At 43.7% G+C, this 23,322-nt stretch overlaps 1 protein-coding gene across 1 annotated transcript in view; it reads right to left on the minus strand.

Moving 5' to 3' along the window:
• APC2 (APC regulator of WNT signaling pathway 2) overlaps positions 1–23,322 on the minus strand; it is a 79,128-nt gene that overhangs the window by 25,008 nt on the left and 30,798 nt on the right. Inside the window, exons 2-8 of the mRNA XM_039349494.1 lie at positions 17,649–17,807; positions 10,849–10,939; positions 10,111–10,300; positions 9,104–9,212; positions 8,780–8,893; positions 8,191–8,268; positions 90–182 (exon numbers count right to left, since the gene is read on the minus strand). Of these exons, the coding sequence (XP_039205428.1) occupies positions 90–182; positions 8,191–8,268; positions 8,780–8,893; positions 9,104–9,212; positions 10,111–10,300; positions 10,849–10,939; positions 17,649–17,807 (834 nt within the window). The remainder of the gene's footprint in view (positions 1–89; positions 183–8,190; positions 8,269–8,779; positions 8,894–9,103; positions 9,213–10,110; positions 10,301–10,848; positions 10,940–17,648; positions 17,808–23,322) is intronic.

Here is a 23,322-nt window from a genome sequence, read left to right on the forward strand (position 1 = left end):
ATAGAGGGCTGTTTGCAGGCCATGGTTATTATGCATATGTCCATAAAAAACATCTTGACTCTTTTGACCACAGAAACACAGTACTGTACCTTACTGCTGCCCAGCTGCCCTTTCCCTTCCTCTGAGTCTGTTGTGATGTTGAGCCTTCCATCCCCTTCTGTGCATGGCAGTTTTCCAGAGGGCTGGAAGATAAGAGTTGGGCAGATGGGAAACACAGAGAAACGTTTAATAAAAGTTGCATCCTTGCACCCAGCTGAAGTCTGCCTGCCAGGATCTGCGGAGCCCATTTTCGTTCGTGCAGCCAGGTCTTAATCTTGGTTTGGCAAATCAAGAGAGTTTTAGACTGTTTCCTGGGAGGGTAATATACATAATATTTCTTCTTCCTCCTGTTTCCTCCACAAAACAATCCTGTGAGGTGAGTTGGGCTGAGAGAGAGTGATTGGCCCAAAGTCACCCAGCTGTCTTTCATGCCTAAGGCAGGACTAGAACTCTTAGCCTCCTGATGATTGGCCCAAAGTTATCCAACCAGCTTTTGTGTCTCAGGTGGGACTAGAACTCACAGTCTCCTGGTGATTGGCCCAAAGTCATTCAGCTGGCTTTCATACCTAAGGTGGGACTAAAATACCCAGTCTTGTTGTGATTGGCCCAAAGTCACTCAGCTGGCTTTTGTGCCTCAGCCAGGACTAGAACTCATAGTCACCCAGTTTCTAACTTGATGTCTTCACCCCTCTCTTAATATAATTAATGAATGATTTGGGTGAATTAATGGAGGGAATGCTTCCTGGGGTGGGGGTGGGGAGTGTCAAAAAAGTTAAGATGGCGAATTGAAGCCCTGTTTGTTATTTTATGTTGTGCATGCAGCACGTAGTGACTCTTTGGCCCATACACCCCAGCAGATGTCCAAGTATTTATCACAATTGCAGGCATCCCAAAATGAGATATGCATAGCTATTATTTCTTAAATGCTAATGGGAAAAGAACATATCCATCTTAGTAAGAGCCATTCAGTCAGGGAGCTACTTAATGAGGGAGATTGTGAGCTCCTCTACATGGGTGGCTTAATCAAGCTTAATTTATTTACTTGATGCTTGCAGTTGGATTCCTCAACTTAGCAAGGGTTGAGCTAGATCAGCAGCCCTCCAACCTTTTGGGCACCAGGGACTAGTTCCATGGAAAGAGCTTTTTCCACAGACCGGAGGGGGCGTGGTTTCATATGCTGCTTATTTGCGCAGCCCGGTGTTGTGGTTCCGGCTAATGAAACATCCCAAAGAACTTCCAGGCATTTATTTTCCTAAAAGTCTTTTATTGTTACAAAATGTCAGCACAGGCACAATGGAGGGATGCTAGGATCTAAGTTCTCTTCCTCTGAACAGTTAAATTATCACCATGTTCCCTCCCTAAATTAGCAGTCATATCTCACACTATCCAGTTAGTGTGAAGGTCAAATGTTTTCTTCCTCTTTCTTTCCCGGGGCTTTACCCCCAACGCCCCTTCTGCTCTTTATTAACCCCATATTTACCAGACAATTCTGCATATTGTCAAAAGCAAGAATATACAATATTTGCAGCGTTGACACCCGGTTTTTAGCATGCCGCTGCCCGGTGCTGGTCCACGGACTGGGGGTTGGGGAGCTCTGGACTAGATGGCCTCAGGGGACTCCTCTCTCTCTCTCCAGACATCTGAAAGAGGGTCAAGTGGTGCCTCACTCAACCTGCAGCAACCGATTCCGCCCTGCTTCTATTTTTGGAATAAGGCTCTGACGTTTCAAGCAGAGGACGGATTAAAAAATATGAACGAAGTTGTCGTATCAGTGGCAAGGGGCACATGATATGGATTGTGTAACTTGTTAACTAAGATAATTACTTTATATTTTAATTTGAGTTACTTTCTCTCTTTTAAAATGATTCCCAGGTTCATTACAGGCTGGAATGTAGCAATAGCTTTGAACATTCCTAAACTGAAAAGATAAACTAGCTGGAGACTATCTCCAGATAACAAAAAGTTTGTTACCTACGAATTAGGGTCTGGTTTATCTCTTCCATGAACTCTAAACAACCTTTTTACGCAAGGTGTCTTCAAACTTGGCCCTTTTATGACTTTGTGGACTTCAACTCCCAGAATTCCTCAGCTAGGCACGACTGGCTGAGGAATTCTGGGAGTTGAAGTCCACAAGTCATAAAAGGGCCAAGTTTGAAGACCCCTGATTTACGCCCCTTCTGACGTCAGACCTCATTTTAATGAACATGTATGATATTATGGGATGCAAATATGTGTTTGACTACATGTAGCTGATTTCCTATGTCAAGGGGAGGTGATTTTTATCCTGTCCCATCAACTTTCCTCTTACATATTCTTCGTGGTGTTAACTATAAAAAGGTGTGAAAGATGGGTTCTCTCCTTTTTCATAGGGAGATTCCTCTTTATCAGGGTACCCTAATGAACAGTTTTTAAATGATCTTCTGACTCAGTTGCTTATTGGAAAGGTAAAAACAGAGGCAGAACCTAGGGCCAGATTTGGCTAGCAGTATCCTCTGAGCCTTATGCATCAGGGGCCTGGGTTTATACTCCTGGGGGGGGGGGAAACTGAGGCATTTTGACAAAGGCCCATTCCTCCAACCCAGAGCTGATTCTAGGAAGGGTACAGGTACCCTGTAAGTCCTCAACTTACAAACATTTGTGAAGTTACACCAGCACTGAAAAAAGATTTTCACACTTAAAGAACCGCTGTGGCATCCCCATAGTCACGTGATCAAAATTTGGAGCCTTGGCAACTGGCGTGTCTTTATGATGATTGCCGTGTTCCGGAGCCATGTGATTTCCTTTTGCAACCTTCTGACAAGCAAAGTTAATGGGGAAGCCGGATTTACTTAATAACTGTGTTACTAACTTAACAACTGCAGTGATTCACTTAACAACTGTGGCAAGAAAGGTCTTAAAATGGTGCAAAAGTCACTTAAACAACTGTCTTCCATAGTAATGGAAATTTTGGGATCAGTTGAAGTCACAAGTCAAGTTCTACCTGTATAGCAAGGATAATTCCTGGTATAGGGCCTAGTTACTTAAGAGACGGCCTTTCTCCCATGCAGGTAGTTTTCGACTTATGACTGTAATAGAGCCTATCCCAGGGGTTTGCAACTTTGGCTCTTTTATGACTGGTGGACTTCAACTCCCAGAATTCCTGAGCCAACCATGCTGAGGGAAAAGGGAGAGGTTTCCAAGCTGAGCCATGCTGGCTCAGGAATTCTGGGAGTTGAAGTCCACGAGTCATAAAAGAGCCAAGGTTGCCTACCCCTGGCCTATCCATTGTGGTCATAAATCATGACAGTCATAAAGTGGGTCACCCACATCAGAGGTCCCCATCCTTTTGGGCACCAGGGACTGGTTCCGTGGAGAGAGGTTTTTCTGCAGACCAGAGGGTGCATGGTTTTGTGTGCTGCCTGCATCTCGTGGATTGGGCTTTGCTTGTTTGTACGGACCTGTTGCTGGCATGCCACAGCCCAGTACCGGTTCACGGACCGGGGGTTGGGGACCCCTGACCCACATGGCTTACCTGATTTTATGACCTTTTTTTGCAATGGTCATTAAGTGACACATGATTGTCATTAAATGAATCCATAGTTATTAAGTGAATGCTGTGGTCATTAAGCAAAGCCATTGCTTGCGATGGGCCAGTAACAAAAGTAAATGTCGGTTTGGGGCAAAAATGTTGTCAAACACCGTCAAGTGAACATGGGGTGCTGCAATCAGCTGTATATATGGGATGGTTGCAGAGCACCTGAAATGCAGTCACATGACCACAGGGAGGTGACTTGTTCGTCAGAAGTTTGGAACCAGGTCATAAGTACAGGGGGTGCTCAACTTACGATCACCATGGAGCCCAAAATTTCTGTTGCTAAGTGAGACATTTGTTAAATGAATTTTGCCCAGTTTTACAATCTTTCTTTCCACAGTTGTTAAATGAAGCACTGCAGTTGTTAAGTTAGTAACACAGTTGAATCTGGCTTTCCCCATTGACTTTGCTTGTCAGAAGGTCGCAAAAGGGGATCACGTGTTCCCGGGGACATTGCAACCGTCATAAATATGAACCAGTTGCCAAGTGTCCGAATTTTGATCACGTGACCGTGAGGATGCTGCAATGGTCGTAAGTGTGAAAAACTATCATAAGTCGCTTTTTTCCGTGCTGTTGTACTACTCTAGAAAGAGTACAGAGAAGAGCAACAAAAATGATTAGGGGACTGGAGGCTAAAACATATAAGGAACAGTTGTTGGAATTGGGTAGGTCTAGTTTAACGAAGAGAAGGACAAGGGGGGACATGATAGCAGTTTTCCAATATCTTAGGGGCTGCCTCAGAAAAGAGGGAGTCAAGCTATTCTCCAAAGCACCTGAAGGCAGGACGAGAAGCAACGGATGGAAAATAATCAGAGAGAGAAGCAACCTAGAACTAAGGAGAAACTTCCTGACAGTGAGAACAATTAGCCAGTGGAACAACCTGCCTCCAGAACCTGTGAATGTTTTTAAGAAGAAGAGACTGGACAGCCATTTGTCTGAAATGATATAGGATTTCCTGCCTGAGCAGGGGGTTGAACTAGATGACCTCCAAGGTCCCTTCCAACTTTATTATTATTATTATTATTGTTGTTGTTGTTATATGAACTGTTGTAAGTTGAGGACAACCTGTACTATCTTTGATTTCCTTTGTCACAGTCACATGCTTGCCTGTTTGCAGGCCTTTGTATTTTATGACCGTTTTATTATTATTTGCAGGAGGTTCCATTCCATTCCATCCCCCTCCCCCCACCGCTTCTTCATACAAATCTCACAGCAGACTCAGCCCAATTTTGGACCCAAGCCGGATCGTCCTCTAGTTGTTTGGCTCCCCCACCCCAGCAGCCTCAGATCCCAGCTGCCCAGCCCTGGCATGGCCACCAACTGCTCTCCATCCTTCGGCTGGCCTATTTTTCATCTCCATGGCAACTGCCTCTTTGTTACTGTATAGGAAATGCACACAAAGCCCACACTCTCCAGTGCCTCTGGGCCAAAGGAGGGGGGGGAACAAATCTGGAATTGCCCTCTCATTATCTGACCTGATTCTCATGCAAGGCGGCACCCCGGCCCTTCCAGTCTGGCCTCCCTCCTTAATTCATCATTTGGTTTCGGATCTCTGTTCCCCTCCCCCCATTTGACCCAACATATTGGGGACACCCTTTGTAAAGTACAGCATGCATTACAGATAGTCCTCAACATACGACCTCAATGGAGCCCAAAATCTCCATTGCTAAGCGAGTTGCACCTCATTTTACGAGCTTTTTTCCCAGTTAAGCAAATAATGCAGTCGTTAAGGGAACCCTACGGTCATTAAGCGAATCTGGCTTCCCTCATTGATTTTGCTTGTCGGAAGCCGGCTGGAAAGGTCACAAATGGTGATCACACAATCCCCAGGATAATGCAGTGGTCACAAATATGAGACAGTTGTCAGCCACTTGAATTTTGATCACAAGACCTTCGGAATGCTACAACATAAGTGTGAAAAACAATCATAACTCACTTTTTTCACTGTTGTAACTTTGAAAGGTCATTAAATGAATGGTTGTAAGTCAAGGACTACTGTGTTGTTCTGTGCAGGCTCCAGAAGAGACACTGAATAGCTAATGAGTGATGTAACAATAATCACACCTGTCCACCTAATTCAGGGGTAGGCAACCTTGGCTCTTTTACGACTCGTGGACTTCAACTCCCAGAATTCCTGAGCCAGCATGGCTCAGCTTGGAAACCTCTCCCTTTCCTCTCAGCATGGCTGGCTCAGGAATTCTGAGAGTTGAAGTCCACGAGTCGTAAAAGACCCAAAGTTGCCTACCCCTGATCCTAAATCATTGATGATGAACCTATGGCAAACATATCAAAGGTGACACCTCACATTTTGGGTGACATGCCAGAGATCACCAACACCCAAGAAGAACTATTTTCAAAATCATGTCCTGTTCTTGCATGATTTTCAGAGACTATGGCGCCTGCATGAGAATGGGGTATGCTCTTGCGCAGCCTCTGGACAATTGATGTTTCTTTATATAATATATAGCAGCACATATGATTGGACTGTATATTTTTAAAACTAACTGAATATGTATAGAATTGTTTCTCTGTGATTGGTGGTGGAGAGTGTGACATATTAGCAGAATCAAGTTGGGCATTTTCCAAAATTTGGATAACTGAGCCCAAAAGGCTTTCCGTTGCTGATCGGAGTCATACAGTGTATTAAGCTTTGGCCTTGTCCAATCGGGGCTTTTTTTTCAATAAATCATATGACTTGCTATAAACATCCTAAGAAGTCATAAAGTATGGTTTAACCATCATAGCATCAGAGATTGTAGGACGTGCCAGGCCAAAATCCAAACAAATTGGTTTATCAAAGTAAAATCATAATAATTTTATCCCGAATTAAATAGAGATGGGGAGATAAAGACAGAGAGATGATAGATGATAAATGAGATAGATAGATATAGATGACAGATAGATGACAGATATGGATAAAGAGATATATAGATGACAGATAGATGACATATTAGAGATATATAGATGACAGATATAGATAGATAGATAGAGATGACAGATTAGATGGAGAGATGACAGATTACAGAGAGATAGAGAGAAAGAGATCGACAGATAGATGACAGATAAGCTAGAGATATGACAGATGACAGATATAGAGATGACAGACAGATAGATATAGATAGATAGAAACAGATAGATGACAGATAGATGATTAGATAGCAGACAGATTAGATGATAGATAGATAAATAGATAGGTAGATAGATAGATAGATAGATAGATAGATAGATAGATAGATAGACAGATGACAGATTAGATAGATAGATAGATAGATAGATAGATAGATAGATAGATAGATAGATAGATAGATAGATAGATAGATAGATAGAGGGCTTTTTTTGTCATAGAACGCCCAGAATGGAGTTCCGGCACCTTTTTTGGATGGAACCTTGTAGAGTAGGCAAGATGGGTTGTATGACATGTGAGTTCCGGCACTTTTTTTTTTTTTTTTTACAAAAAAAGCACTGGATAGAGAGATAGATAGATAGATAGATAGATAGATAGATAGATAGATAGATAGATAGATAGATAGAAATAGATGACAGATTAGAGATTGTAGAGATATGACAGATAGATGACATATATATATATAAAGAGATGACAGATGACAGATCAGATATATAGGTACGTAGATAGATGATAGATAGATAGATAGATAGATAGATAGATAGATAGATAGATAGATAGATAGATAGATATAGATGACAGAGATAGATAGATAGATAGATATAGAAATAGATGACAGATTAGAGATTGTAGAGATATGACATATATATATATATAAAGAGATGACAGATGACAAATCAGATAGATAGGTACGTAGATAGATGATAGATAGGTAGGTAGGTAGGTAGGTAAGTAGGTAGGTAGATAGATAGATGATAGGTAGGTAGGTAGGTAGGTAGGTAGGTAGGTAGGTAGATAGATGGAAATAAAACTCAAGGCAGCACACATCAAATACAGTCCTACCTCATACTTTCCGCATAGCCACCTCCCTGTGTGAAAGAGTGAATGGCCCAAAGACACCCACCTGGAGTTCAGTAAGTACTTTAAAGGAAGAGAAACAATGCTAGCAGTGTTCTAAAATAAGGAATTACATTTTCCTCCTTCTGCCCATTTTATTTCAGGCAATTGAGACAGACAAGCATAATTATGCAATAATTATATAATTCTTTCTTTCTTTCCTGGAATTGCCCTCTCTAAAGAACAGCTATTAGTGTAGGTACAGAAGAAACTGGATGAAATTTATCCTTCTTCCACTTTTGGTGTGTGTGTGTGTGTGTGTGTGTGTGTGTGTGTGTGTGTGTGTCAAAAAAATCAAGATGGCAGCTGCAACCACACAGTCAAGCCCTGATCCCTTTTTCATCCCCATAAAAGAGACAAGGCTTCCATCATGCAACAGCATCTTGAATTTTGACCCAGTCTCTAGAATATTGTTTCTCAACCTTGTCAGCTTTCAGCTGCGTGGACGCCAACTCCCAGAATTCCCCAGCCAGCCCCTGGGAGTTCTGGGAGTTGGAGTCCACACATCTGAAGCTGCCAGTGTTGGAAACACTGGCCTGGCATATTGCTGGCTTCCTACCGGTTGTTCCGAAGGCTGCACTTTATCCTGAGCTTCCATCAGCTCTTTGTCAATCTGTTCCAAACGAGACGCTCGGATCTGCAAGTTTTAAAATGAAAAATGTAGCATCCTCCTCCTCCTCTCCCTCCCTCCCCCTCTTCCTCCTCTTCCCCTCCTGCTCCCCCTCCCCTCCTCCTCTTCCTCTCCTGTTTCCCCCCTCCCTCCTTCCCTCCTTCTCCTCTACACCTGTTTCCCTTCCTGCTCCTCCTCTTTCCCTCCTGTTCCCCCTCCCCTCCTCCTCTTCCCCTCCTGCTCCCCCTTTCCTCCTTCTCCTCTTCCCCTCCTGCTTTCCCTCCTCCTGCTCCTCCTCTTCCCCTCCTGCTCCCCCTTCCCTCCTTCTTTTCCCCTCCTGCTTTCCCTTCTCCTGCTCCTCCTCTTCCCCTCCTGCTCCCCCTCCCCTCCTCTTCCTCTCCTGCTCCCCCTTCCCTCCTTCTCCTCTTCCCCTCCTGCTTCCCCTCCTGCTGCTCCTCTTCCCCTCCTGCACCCCTCCTCCTCCTCCTCCTCCTCCTCCTCCTCTTCTCCTCCTGCTCCTGCTGCTCCTCCTCCTTACCTGAGCTCTTTGTACCATTTCATCGGTCGTTCCGAAGCGCTCCTCCATGAGTGTCCGGATGTGCTGGGCTTCAAATTCTAGCTGCTGACGGATCAGGTCCATCTGCATTGAGAACTGGGGAGGGGGGGGGAGGCAGAAAAGAGGTAGGTAAGAGAGCCCCCCCCTCTGCTTGTCACTCCCTTCCTGGTCTCTCCTCCTCCCCAAAATTTAAGGGCCTGAATGTGAGGTAAGGGGATGTTGAAGATGTAGCTGAGACACACTTAGGAAAATGTCCCTGTCCTTGTCCTTGAGTCTGTCCTGCCACCATCCAGCCTGGAAACTCACCGTCTCCACGTGGGGCAGGTCATCCAGCCGCTTAGAGAGACTTTGCAGTTGAGTGTAATACCAGAGTTTCTCCTTTTCCTCCTTCTCAATCTCACTCAACAGAAAACACCTAAGGGGAAGGAAAGACGGCAATCAGAGAAGGAAGGAAGGAAGGAAGGAAGGAAGGAAGGAAGGAAGGAAGGAAGGAAGGAAGGAAGGGGAAAAGGGGAAGGAAATAAAAAGCAAAGAAGGAAGAAAAGGAAAGGTAAAACAGGAAGGAAGGAGAGATAGAAATAAAAAGGGAAGGAAGGAAGGAAGGAAGGAAGGAAGGAAGGAAGGAAGGAAGGAAGGAAGGAGAGAAATAAAAAGGGAAGGAAGGAAAGGAGGGGGAGGAAGGAAAGAAGGAAGGAAGGAAGGAAGGAAGGAAAGGAAGGAAGGGGAAAAAAGGAAGGGAATAAAAAGCAAGGAAGGAAAAAAAGGAAAGGTAAAACAGGAAGGAAGGAGAGATAGAAATAAAAAGGGGATGAAGGAAGGAAAGAAGGAAGGAAAGGAGAAGTAAAACAAAAGGAAGGAAGGACAGAGAAATAAAAAGGGAAGGAAGGAAAGGCAGGGGAGGAAGGAAAGAAGAAAGGAAAAGAAAGGAAGGAAGGAAGGAAAGAAGGAAAGAAGGAAAGGAAAGGAAAGTCGTATGGAGGCTGAGAGGAAGGAAAGATAGCTTACAATTGCACATTGGAAGACAAGAAGAGGGGGAAGGAAGGAAGAAAAAGAGGAGAAAAGAGTCTGTATCACTTCAGACACAAGCAAATATGAATTCTGCCAAAGGGGGGGGGGAGGGGGAAGCAAGAAAAACTGAAACTGAAAAGAAACTGAAAGTTCCTTTCCTCCACACATGGCATCCAGCTGGATCCTAGCCACACCTCAAAAGGAAGATGGGCTCCACTTGAATTCATGAAGAAACCATCCAGAAGAGGAAGATGAGCAGGATGTTCATCCATGTCCCCCCCCCCAAAGAGTTTCAACAACTTCACCTCTCCTTGTCCAGCTCCTCCAAGAGACGGATGGTTGCCCGACCCAGATCCCCCATGCTGTCCTTCCTTTGGAGAGGGGCTGGATGGGACAGGCTCTGCTCCGGACTGTGGTCCTGGTAGACCGGCTCGGGAAGCAGGGCCGGAGGGCGGAATTTCAGGTTGTACAAACTGGAGATGTCCATCTGCAGGGCTGAAGGAACAGGGAAAGGCGATGAAAGGACGCCATGAGGACAGCTTAGGCCAGGGTGTCAAACTTGCAACGTCACGTGACGTGTCGTGACGTATCGCGACTTTTTTTGCCATTGCTGGCAATAGGGTGGGTGCGGTTTCGCTATGATGCATCCGGCCTGCGGGCTGGCAGTTTGACACCCCTGGCTTAGGCCACCAGACACCTTTTTCCCAGCTCCAGGAAACAGGTAGTCCTCGACCTACAGCCGTTCATTTAGCAACCATTGAAAGTTACAACATTGAAAAAAGTGGTTTACGACCTGTTTTCACACCTAATGACCATTGCTGTTTTCCCAGGGCAACGGTGGCTCATATTTATGACAGTTGTAGTCATAAATCATCATTTATAGCAGGGATCTTCAACTTGGCCCTTTTATGACTTGTGGACTTCAACTCCAAGAATTCCTCAGCCAGCATGTCTGGCTGAGGAATTCTGGGAGTTGAAGTCCACAAGTCATAAAAGAGCCGAGTTTGAAGACCCCTGCTTTAGGATATAAACCTCTCACTCACCTTTTAACTGGTCTAAAACCTCCATTTGTCCTGAAGACACCATCACTTTGGCCTCCTGTTCCAGTTTGCCCTGCAGATGCTTCAAAACCACCTGGGAAAGAAGGAAGAATTAAAAATAAAATAAAGTGAGAACAAGAAAGTGATCTGAATAAACCTCAGAGAGCTTTTTGTCCTCATTCTCTGTACAGCTTTCACTCTCGTGATGAGATAATCCCTTACAAGTGGGCAAAAATCTCTATTATGCTGTTCTCTGCATGATTGCATATGGTGGTTGTTTTAAGCTGTTTTTATTCATTTAAATCAAAATATGGTGGGAGCCACTGTAGCATAATCCTAACAGGTCTTATCCACTTGTTACCCATCCCCAACAAATTGCTTGTATGTTCCGACATAGTATAGAAGTATATTTGGAAATATTTCTTATCCCTTAAATAAAAGTAACACCCCAGCTTTCCTTGAGGAGCAAGACTTGTTACTAATAAAGAATAAACGCCTCAAGTTGCAAAATTCAGTGTCCTGGCTTACAATATTAATTAATTAATATTAATTAATAGATTGATTAGTCAATTGATTGTATCAAGGCAGGCCGACAGTCACTTCTGGAAGGTCTAATGCAGTGTTTCTCCACCTCAGCAACTTTAAGATGGCTGGACTTCAACTCCCAGAATTCCCCAGCCAGCCATGCTGGCTGGGGAATTCTGGGAGTTGAAGTCTGCCCGTCTTTAAAATTCTGAGGTGGAGAAACATTGGTATAATGTTTTCATATATAGATTGAATTTTGGCCATACTAAAGGTTTGGCTAATCTTCCATTCTCTTTCTGACAATAACTGATCAGCAAGATTTTATTGGAGCTGCCTGGTCAATAAATTTTAATAATAATAACAATAAATTCCCAAAACAATCCAATTTTTGTGTCCCCAAACATTTCACTGAGGAAAAGCAAAGCATAATTCTTAACACGTCTATTTTTATTGCAAGAATTCCTTGAAGATCTTTCCCTCAAGACTAGATGTTATGCAAAACATCATCCTGCTATTATTATTATTATTATTATTATTATTATTATTACTACTACTACTACTACTATTATTATTATCTTTTATTCATTAGACATGAACCTCAGTCAACTAAACATTCAAACTGACTGGCGCTGATGGTTGACACGGGTTGCTACCAGCATCCTAGGTATCAACCAGGTATCTCCTTAAAATATAAGATGTTCCAAGTAGCGCAGTTTTTTGTAACATTGCTGGAGTTATTGCAGGAAGTTGCAGTTTCTTGATGTATTTTGCAAAGTTTTTGGACATAGTTCCCAGTGCCCCGATGACAATGGGTACCACTGTTACACGTTTCATCATCATCATCATCATCATCATCATCATCATTATTATTATTATTCATTAAACATGAACCTCAGTCAACTGAACACTCAAAATTGGCTGGTGCTGATGGTTGTCACGGGTTGCTACCAGCATCCTAGGTGTCAACCAGGTATCTCCTTAAAATATAAGCTGTTCTGAGTAGTGCAGTTTTTTTTAACATTGCTGGAGTTATTGCAGGAAGCTGCAGTTTCTTGATGTATTTAGCAAAGTTTTTGACATAGTTCCCAGTGCCCCAATGATAATGGATGCCTGGTAACTGTATTCATGAAGATTGCAGGGTTACCTTTTGCGACCTTCTGACAAGCAAAGTCAATGGGGAAGTCAGATTTGCTTTACAATTGTATTACTAACAACAATTGCAGTGATTCACTTAACAACTGTGGCAAGAAAGGATGTAAAAAGGGGCAAAATTCACTTAACACCTTGTTTAGCAACAGAAAATTTGGCCCAATTGTGTTCGTATGTCGAGGACTACCTGTATTCAGTTGAAGATAAGAGCTTTTTCTTTTAGGATTAATGGTAAACAGAAAAAAGCTATGGGAGATTATTTCAATATATGATTAATGCATCAAGCATTTTGGTCACCACAATGTAAAAAATATGTTGAGACTCTGGAAAGAATACAGAGAAGAGCAACAAAGATGATTAGAGGACTGGAGGCTAAAACATACAAGGAATGGTTGCTGGAATTGGGTATGTCTAGTTTAATGAGGAGAAGGACGAGGGGGGACATGATAGCAGTCTTCCAGTATATCGGGCTGCCACAAAGAAAAGGGAATCAAGCTATTCTCCAAAGCGCCTGAAGGCAGGACAAGAAGCAATGGATGGAAATTAATCAAGCAGAGAAGCAACCTGGAACTAAGGAGAAACTTCCTGACAGTTAGAACAATTAACCAATGGAACAACCTGCCTCCAGAAGCGGTGAATGCTCCAACACTGGAAGTTTTTAAGAAGAGACTGGACAGCCATTTGTCTGAAATAGTATAAGGCAGTGGTGGCGAACCTATGGCACGGGTGCCAGAGGCGGCACTCAGAGCCCTCTCTGTGGGCACGCGTGCCGTCACCCCAGTCCTAGGCCTTCAGCTGGGTTTTATAAAACTTTTCACTTTAGGCCTCTGCTGCCGTGTGCAAAAAAAAAAAAAAAAGGTTCAATTAATAAATCAATTTCAACCTTGTGGGAAAAAAAAAGAACTTGCAAAGTTGGAATTGATTGATTGAACTTTTTAGTCCCACCCAGTCTGCCGTTACCACCGCAGCCACGCCCACCCAATGGGCCACACTCACCCGGCACCCAATGATGCATAAGTGGGTTTTGGGTTGCAGTTTGGGCACTCGGTCTCTAAAAGGTTCGCCATCACTGATATAAGGTTTCCTGCCTGAGCAGGGGGGGTTGGACTAGATGACCTCCAAGGTACCTTCCAACATCATCATTATTATTATTATTATTATTATTATTACTATATGTACATAGATGGAAAGATTTGACACTACCCGCTATGGCAGAAGGATTGGCAAATTTTGTTGGCACGTTTTGCTGAAAAAGGATGAATTTACTTCTTGGATTCGAGATATTATTTACATAGGAGATCCCCAACACCTGGGCTGTGGCTCACCACAACCGGGCAGAAGGAGCGATGGGCCAGCAGACATGCATGTCATGCAGCTTGCGGTACATATGCACTGGCCCGCCGCTCATGCAAGTCGAGCTGCGCAAACGTTCACACTGGCCTGCCACTTGCACACACCCATTTCCCTCTTCTCCCCACCAGCCAGATTGCCAAGTCACAAAGGTTGGGGACTGCTGATCTACATTTATTGGTGACTGGAAGCTTCTTTTGGACTTTTTGCATAAAAATGAACTTGTGATTTTTGGTTTTGCTGATTAAATAGAATAGATTACATGTAGTCCTTGACTTATGACCGTAATGTAGCTCAGGGGTCCTCAACCTTGGCAACTTTAAGACTTGTGGGATTCAACTCCCAGAATTCTGGGAGTTGAAGTCCACAAAGTTGCCAAGGTTGAAGACCCCTGATGTAGCTTGCCCATCATGGTTGTAAATTGTAATGATCATTAAAGAGGTTGGCCACATGATTGATCCATTTTATGACCTTTTTGCAATTGTCGTAAAGTAAGTGCCATGGTCATTAAGTGAACTAAGTTAGCTACGGACATTTTTTTTGCCAAAAACTGGACATAAGTTACCGTGAAATGCAGTCATGTTCGAGTCCCTGTTTAGCCATGAAAGCCGGCTGGGTGACTTTGGGCCAATCACCAGGAGACAGTGAGTTCTAGTCCTTCTTTAGGCATGAAAGCCAGCTGGGTGACTTTGGGCAGACCCTCTCTCTCAGCCTAACCCACCTCACAGGTTTGTTGTGGAGAAAATAAGAGCAAAGTGTGTTGGATATGTTCACCATCTTGAATTATTTGTAAAAATAATAAAGTGGGATACAAATAAGTAAATAAATAGGGCCCATAGCAAACAATGGGTTTGTTTTAACGACCATGATATTTGCTTTATGACCATGGCGTTCACTTTATAATCACCACATTCACTTAAAGAATGCTGCAAAAAAAGGGTCATAAGAAAGAGTCTAGTCACATAGTGACTTGCTTTGCCACCATCACAACTAATGATCGTAATGGGCAGGCTCTATTACAGTCATAAATAGAGGTCTACCTGTACATATTTTATATACAGTATATTAATATGCAGTGTAGATATAGTCCAGGGGTAGGCAACCTTGGCTCTTTTATGACTCGTGGACTTCAACTCCCAGAATTCCTGAGCCAGCATGGCTCAGCTTGGAAGCCTCTCCCTTTCCCCTCAGCATGGCTGGCCCAAGAATTCTGGGAGTTGAAGTCCACCAGTCATAAAAGGGGCAAGTTTGAAGACACCTGCTCTTAATCTTTGTCCTAGCCTAGGATAAGGGTAGACAACCTTGGCTCTTTTATGACTGGTGGACTTCAACTCCCAGAATTCCTGAGCTAGCCTGGCTCAGCTTGGAAACCTCTCCCTTTCCCCTCAGCATGGCTGGCTCAGGAATTCTGGGAGTTGAAGTCCATGAGTCATAAAAGAGCCAAGGTTGCCTACCCCTGGTATAGTCTGTGTAGCCTTAGTTTTACTAAGAAAATGCAGTAGAATCAGGAAAAGCAGCAGATTTTTCCTCATAAAGATTCTGCCATCAAATTGTAATAGCGATGTTGTCATTACAGCTTTTGCAGATAAATAATAAAGTAAAATGGATTAGTTGTTGGGTTCTTTTTTTTCTCCTGGAGAAAGAACATTTCTGTATTCCACAGATCTTCTTAAATCGTAGGCTTCTTGGTTGCTGAGATTTATTCTTTAATAAATCTACACAAGCTGCTTAGAGCAGCGTTTCTCAACGTTTGTGTGACGGCGACCCCCATCACACAAACGTGCCGCGCATGCGCGGTGTGCATGCGCGGCGCCGCCCCCTGAGGGGGGAAAATGGCGGATCGCATTGTTTGGCGACCCCCATAAAATGGTCGATCGACCCCAAATGGGGTCGCGACCCATAGGTTGAGAACCGCTGGCTTAGAGCGTTCTACCCACATCTTTGTCATTAAAATAACTATTGGGTAATTGGGAGGAAAAAAAAACTCATTGTATTTTGTGGTAATATCCATACTTATCATCAGTGTTTCAAGAGATGGTAGCAGTGGTTAGAATAGAAGGTTGTCCATTGGCCTGCCTGTGGACTTCAACTCCCAGAATTCTTTTCAGAGATGCCATTGTCAGCTATGCATTAAATGTATACGCTTTTGAGACCAGAGGCAACATTTCCCATTGAGAGTTTCAAACTTCATTTTCTAAATCATTTTATACTTGTGTTAAAATAACTGCATTTCCCCACAAGCACACACACACACACACACACACACACACACACACACACACACACACACACGGAGGGAGAGAGGGGGAGGGGGAGGGGGAAAGAGAGAGAGAGGGGGGGAGGGAGGCGGGAGAGAGTATCCCCTACCAGGGATGCATGCGAATGGGTCATTGGAGCAACAAAGACTTTGTGGCTAGAGCAACCTCATTTAGCAGCCACTCTAGCCTTTCACGTTTGTGTTTAAAGCCAAACGATCCAATAGCAGAAAATATGATGAATTAAGATAACTAAACCAACCGCGAAATATGGTCGTAAACTCTAATTAGGAAACTCTCAAGCTGAAGATCAGCCAAGAAAGGAAGAATGGGAATATTGCTTTGTCTCTCTCATATGGAAAGAAATCAAGCATCAAAACACAGACAAAACTCACCTAAAGCTTGGTCAATTAAACATATCCAAATAAATAGCAAATATATCTCATGGAATGTCTTGCTATATTAAATTGATTAATAGTAATAACAGTAACAACAATAATACTTGGAAGAGCTTACATCCTGTGATGATACTTATAACATCAACAAACAACATCTGTCACTATCCTAACCCTGGGGAAGGACTCAATGGGTGGATAAAAATGCCAAAACCACTCTGAACATCTGGCTGACTGTGCAACCAACCACAGCAATAATGGATATTTCTAAGTAGCAGTCATAAAAGTTCACACAGATTGTGCTCACAATGTGTCCAGGTATATTTGTGTAGCAAGGGGCAAGACCCATCCACTCTGCAATTCAACTGTTACATCAGATATCCTTGACTCAGGGGCTACAAATCCCAGCCTCAGGATCTCCCCTGACTAAGATACTCAAAAGTGTAAATCAGGGGTCTTCAAACTTGGCCCTTTTATGACTTGTGGACTTCAACTCCCAGAATTCCTCAGCCAGCATGTCTGGCTGAGGAATTCTGGGAGTTGAAGTCCACAAGTCATAAAAGGGCCACATTTGAAGACCCCTGGTGTAAAGTGTTAATTTTGGAAAGGATGCTTAACAGAATTTGGAGAGAGATCAAGATGATCAGAAATAAATACAGGTAGTCCTCAAATTACAACAGTTTGTTTATGCCATTCAAAGTTACAACGGCACTGAAAAAAGTGACTTATGACCTCTTTTTCACAGTTACAACCTTTGCAGCATCCACATGATCCTGTGATCAATATTCAGATGCTTGGCAACTAGTTCATACTTATGACCGTTGCTGTATCCCAGGGTCATGTGATCCCCTTTTACAGACTTCTGACAAGCAAAGTCAATGGGGAAGCCAGATTCACTTAACAACTGCGTTACTAACTTAACAATTGCAACAATTCACTTTTTGCAAGAAAAGTCGTAAAATGGGGCAAGACTCACTTAAGAACTGTTTCACTTAGCAACATCAATTTTGGGTTCAACTGTAGTCGTAAGTCAAGGACTACCTGTCCTATAGAAAAGCAACATTTCCACAACTAGAAAACAAACAAACAAAAAAACACTGGATCAGTGCTGGTAAAGACAGATCCGCACCTTCATATCAGAAGTCTCATTTTCTAGCTTGGAGAGATGGTTGGAGTTGTCTTCCAACTCCTGACGGAGGTGTGTGTTCTCTTTCTTCAACGCCTCCACCTGCTTCACCAGTTGGTCATAGGACGCAATGGATCCAGACATCTTCAGCTCTTCCATTGCCTGGAGAAGAAAAGAAGATAGGAGACATCATATGGTGAATGGCTAAGGGAACTAGATATGTTTAGCCCACAGCTCTTCCAGCTTGGCAACTTTAAGACTTGTGGACTTCAACTCCCAGAATTCCTCAGCCAGTTTGAAGACCCCTGGGCTAAACATACTGAAGAGAAGACCCAGGGGAGACAGGATAACTGCTTCCCATACTGGTCACAAAGAAGAGGGGATTGACATGTTCACCAAAAAGACCAGAGGGCAGGACAGGAAGCAATGGGTGGAAGCTCTTCAAGACACATCCAACCTAGAAATAAGGAGGAATTTCCTGACAGCAACAACCATTAATCAATGGAACAGCTTGCCTCCCAGAGTTGTGGATTTTCAAGAAGATTTGACAACCATTTGACCAGTATAGTATAAAGATTTCTGACTAAGCAGGTGGTTAGATTAGCAGACCTCCAAGGTCCCTTCCAGCCCTATGACTCTATGATTATTTGGCTTCCCTTCCCCCACATCTCTGAGGGCTTTCTTTTATAGCTCAGGATGGTTAAACAGATGAAAAATTAAGTAGGAAGGGAAAGGAAACAACCCCTTACAGCAGTGGTTCTCAACCTTTCTAATGCCGCGACCCCATAATATAGTTCCCCATGTTGTGGTGACCCCCAACCACTTATACATCACCGGGTGCCAGGGGCGTGGCCAAAGAAAAGGGGGAAAAAATGGCGGACAGCCTTGTTTGGCGACCCCCGTGAAATGGTCGCTCGACCCCAAATGGGGTCCCGACCCACAGGTTGAGAACCACTGCCTTACAGGGTTTCAGCTATAAAGGGTTCACAGAGGAGCAAATCAAGTGAGTAAAAATATAATGAGGACCCCACAGGGTAATACTCAACTTACAACAATTCATTTACCGAACATTTGAAATGACGGGTAGTATGACCACAATCAGGCCCAAAATTTCTGTTGCTAAGTGAAAGATTTGTTAAATGAGTTTGCCCCACATTACGACCTTTCTTGCCACATTCTTGTTAAGCGAATCACTGCAGTTGTCAAATTAGTCAAACGCTTGTTAAGTGACCCTGGCTTCCCCCGTTGACTTTGCTTGTCAGAAGATCGCAAAAGATGATCACGTGATCCCGGGACACCGAAACCGTCAGAAATATGACTCAGTCGCCAAAAGTGTTTGAATTTTGATCACGTGACCACGGGGATGGCTGCAATGGTCGTTAAGTGTGAAAATTGGTCATAAGTAACTTTTTTCAGTGCCGTTGTAACTCTGAACGGTCACTAAATGAACTGTTATAAATCGAGGACTTACCTATATAACACAACTGAAACCTATAAGCGTCACAGCATCCTCACAGTCATATGGACAAAATTCGGGCATTTGGCAATTGGGATGTATTTACGAGGGTTACAGCACTCTGCCTTTTGCAACCCTCCCGGCCAGTTTCTGACAAGCAAAGTCAAGGGGGGGGGGGGAATCTGAATTTGTTTAACAACTGCATGATTCACTTAACAACTGCAGTGATTTGCTTCACCTTGGCCAAAAAAGGTTGTAAAATCAGGCGCGACTCACATAACTAATGCTTTGCTTAGCAACAGAAATTCTAGTGCCAATCGTGGTCGTAAATCAAGGACTGCTTGTAGTGACTTAAATGGGCTTTTCTGATAACAGGCCATAGATCAGTGGTTCTCAACCTTTTTAATGCCGCGACCCCCAACCGGTCGTAAGTCGAGGACTACTCAACCGGTCATAAGTCGAGGACTACTCAACTGGTGCAGCACCGTTTGCAGAATGGGACTTTTGGTGGGCTCAGCAGGGCAGAGACAGCCTGGACAATTCCTATTGGCTTTTGAAAGCCAATAGAATTAGACTCTATTCAAGAGACTGCGTTGTTTGGCGACCCCCGTGAAATGGTCGTTCGACCCCAAATGGGGTCCTGACCCACAGGTTGAGAACCACTGCCATAGATGAACCCAATATTAAAAGAATTGCTCGTGTTGAAGGAAAAGTCTTCATCATGGTTCAGTCCAAGCTGAGAATAAACAACATGGCGACTGCTTTAGAAAAAAGGTTGCAGTTTATTGAAGAGGAGAGCCAGACAGAAAGATGGCTCTGGAAGAAAAGAGAGTGAGCACATGTAGGGAGTGGGTTTTTATACCCTCTGGAGCCTTTTGTTTGGAGTTGTTCCTGTGGCATGAACTTTGACCTGAGTCTGAGTGTGCCTTTCTGGTAGTCTGATGGTAAGTTGAGGACTACCTGTACTTCAGGAGCACTGTTGAAGAAGCAGGATAGAAGAATACTAAAACACCTTTGAATGCTGGGGTTGGAAAAGATTCCTGAAAATACTGGGGCCAGCTAAAAAAGCAAACCAATAGATTACCAGGTCAATCAATCCACTTGATGCCCCAATGGCCAAGCTCAAATGATCCTACTTGGGACACCTGATACAAAGACTCAACTTGAGAAAGGTGGGAGGAAAGAGAAGAAGAGGATGGCCAGCAGTGAGGTGGATGGACACAAATACAGCAGTGATGAATGCAGGATTGGAAGACCTATAAGGACAAGTTAGGGATTGATCATCATGCAAAAGATCTATTTATATGGGCATTGAGAGGTGACAATGACTTGATGGCACACAATCAATCATGAATGCCTTGCCTCCAAAAGTTGTGGGTGCTCCATCACTGGACATTTTTGAGAAAAGATTGGACAGCCATTTGTCTGGAATCATATAGGGTCTCCTGCTTAAGTAGGGGGGTTGGACTAGAAGACCTCCAAAGTCCCTTCCAGTTCTGTTACTCTGTTGTTGGGCAAGCTGTATGAAGTGGACCTTTGCTCGGATCTAGTCTAGCTCTTCCAAGTTGGTTGCAAGTAGAATTTTTTATTGTTTTTAAAATGATTTTTATTATTTTTGTTTTGTACTTTGGGAATTGTATGGAGACAACTGGTTATAGAAACTCAATACATTAATAAGTAAAAAAATGCTTCCATATGCCACAGAAGTTTCAATTTTAATTACAGAAGAGGATAAAAGCTTTACCTGGCAACTGATTATAGGAAGTGCAGCTGCAAGACTATGTTAACTCTGCTGTGATAAGTTTCTCTTAACTTTTAAGCCAGGGGTGTCCAGCCTTGGTTCATTCTGGTTGGGGAATTCTGGGAGTTGAAGTCCACAAGTCTGAAAGTTGCTAAAGGTTGGAAACACCTGCTTTCGGGAGTTCCATTGTATTTTTGTACAGGTAGTCCTTGACTTACAACCACAATTGAGACCAACATTTCTGCTGTTAAAGCGAGACATTTGTTAAGTGAGTTTTGTCCCACTTTACGAACTTTCTTGCCACAGTTGTTAAGTGGATCACTGCAGTTGCTTAGTTAAGGCTAAGGTTGTTAAGTGAATCTGGCTTCTCCATTGACTTTAATAATAATAATAATAATAATAATAATGAGGAGGATGAGGATGAGGATGAGGATGATGATGTTGGAAGGGACCTTGGAGGTCATCTAGTGCAACCCCTGCTCAGGCAGGAAACCCTATACCATTTTGGACAAATGATTATCCAGTCTCTACTTAAAAACTTCCAGTGTTGGAGCATTCACCGCTTCTGGAGGCAGGTTGTTCCACTGGTTAATTGTTCTAACTGTCAGGAAGTTTCTTCTTAGTTCTAGGTTGCTTCTCTCCTTGATTAGTTTCCACCCGTTGCTTTTTGTCCTGCCTTCAGGCGCTTTGGAGAATAGCTTGACTCCCTCTTCTTTGTGGCAGCCCCTGAGATATTGGAAGGCTTTTATCACATCCCCCCTGGTCCTTCTGACTTTGCTTGTCACATGACCCCAGAGACACTGCAACCACCATAAATGCTAACCAGTTGCCAAGCATCTGAATGCTTATCATGTGATCGTGGGGAAAAGGCCCACTTCCCGAGCCCTGGAAGATGACACTGCTTAATAGATAGGATCCAGAGCTCACTACAGCTGACCTAACTGGAGAGACGGAAACATCTGGAGATAGGTGGTCCATCAAACAACTAAGCTTGTGCCATGCAGTGCTTTATAGATGATAACCAGTACCATCTAGCACTGATGATGTTACCTAGTTGGCTAATGAACTGTTTGGAAGGAAACCACCAAGTTCAGAGAGCATCAAGCACCCCACAGCTCAACCCTAAGCTACAGAGATTGGAACCATCACCTTGAATTGCACCCAAGTGGAAATATCAAGTCAAGTGGCAGCCAGTGCACTCACAAAGCAACAGGGACACATGCACACACCACGACACACCCATCGCCGACTGTTCTTTGCATTGCAATCAGCTGTAGTTCCCAAATGGTTTTCAAGGGTAGCCCCACGTAGGGCTTACTACGGTAATCCAATCAAGGGGTGACAGAGTGTGAGCCCAATTATATTCCTCCTTCCTTCCAAACACGCAGAGGTGGCATCTCTGTTCTACAATCTCTACTCAGGACAAAGTATCTCAATAATAATAATAATAATAATAATAATAAAGTTGGAAGGGACCTTGGAAGTCATCTAGTCCAGCCCCCTGCTCAGGGAGGAAACCCTATACCATTTCAGACAAATGGCTGTCCAGTCTCTTCTTAAAAACTTCCAGTGTTGGAGCATTCACAGTTTCTGGAGGCAGGTCGTTCCACTGGTTAATTGTTCTAACTGTCAGGAAGTTTCTCCTTAGTTCTAGGTTGCTTCTCTCCTTGATTAGTTTCCATCCGTTGCTTCTTGTCCTGCCTTCAGGCGCCTTGGAAAATAGCTTGACTCCCTCTTCTTTGTGGCAACCCCTGAGATACTGGAGACTGCTATCCTGTCACCCCCTTGTCCTTCTCTTCATTAAACTAGACATCCCCAATTCCAGCAACTGTTCCTTATATGCTTTAGCCTCCAGTCTCCTGATCATTTTGTTGCTCTTCTCTGCACTCTTTCTAGAGTCTCAACATCTTTTTTACATTGTGGTGACCAAAACTGGATGCAGTATTCCAAGTGTGGCCTTCCCAAGGCATTGTAAAGTGGTATTAACACTTCATGTGATCAAAGTGGACCAAACCCACCACTTTTCAGCATCCCCAATGAAACGGGCGTGAACAAGAGCAGCCCCGGATTCATTCATTCACACGTCAGTCCTTGCAATGCCTCAACCGACCCATCCTCTTGTCCCCTTTTGATCCAGGGTCAAGGACTCGGCTCAGGGACCCTCGGAATACCAGAAATCCATCTTCCCCTGCCAAACCCCGGGCAGATCCCAAGAGCAAGAATAATACCACTCTTTCATTACGGAAACCTTTCTGTTGGTCCATTGACTCGGAATGAATAAAACTCCGGTACAAAATGTGTTCTTTCCTTAAAAGGACCAAGGCATCCGAGCTGGGAGGGAGGAACCGCTAATTTAGAAAGCGGGCCATTGTTCCTGCCCTTTCTGGTCTTCCCAGTCCATCGTCTTTCTCCACTTCATTTCTGGCTTCACAACCCCACTCTTTTGTCTCTCGTTCCTCTTTCATCTCTTTGTCTAGCAG

This window comes from Crotalus tigris, unplaced genomic scaffold, assembly GCF_016545835.1.
Source record: "Crotalus tigris isolate CLP2741 ecotype Arizona unplaced genomic scaffold, ASM1654583v1 scf7180000018278.843604, whole genome shotgun sequence".
Classification (NCBI taxonomy): Eukaryota; Metazoa; Chordata; class Lepidosauria; order Squamata; family Viperidae; genus Crotalus; species Crotalus tigris.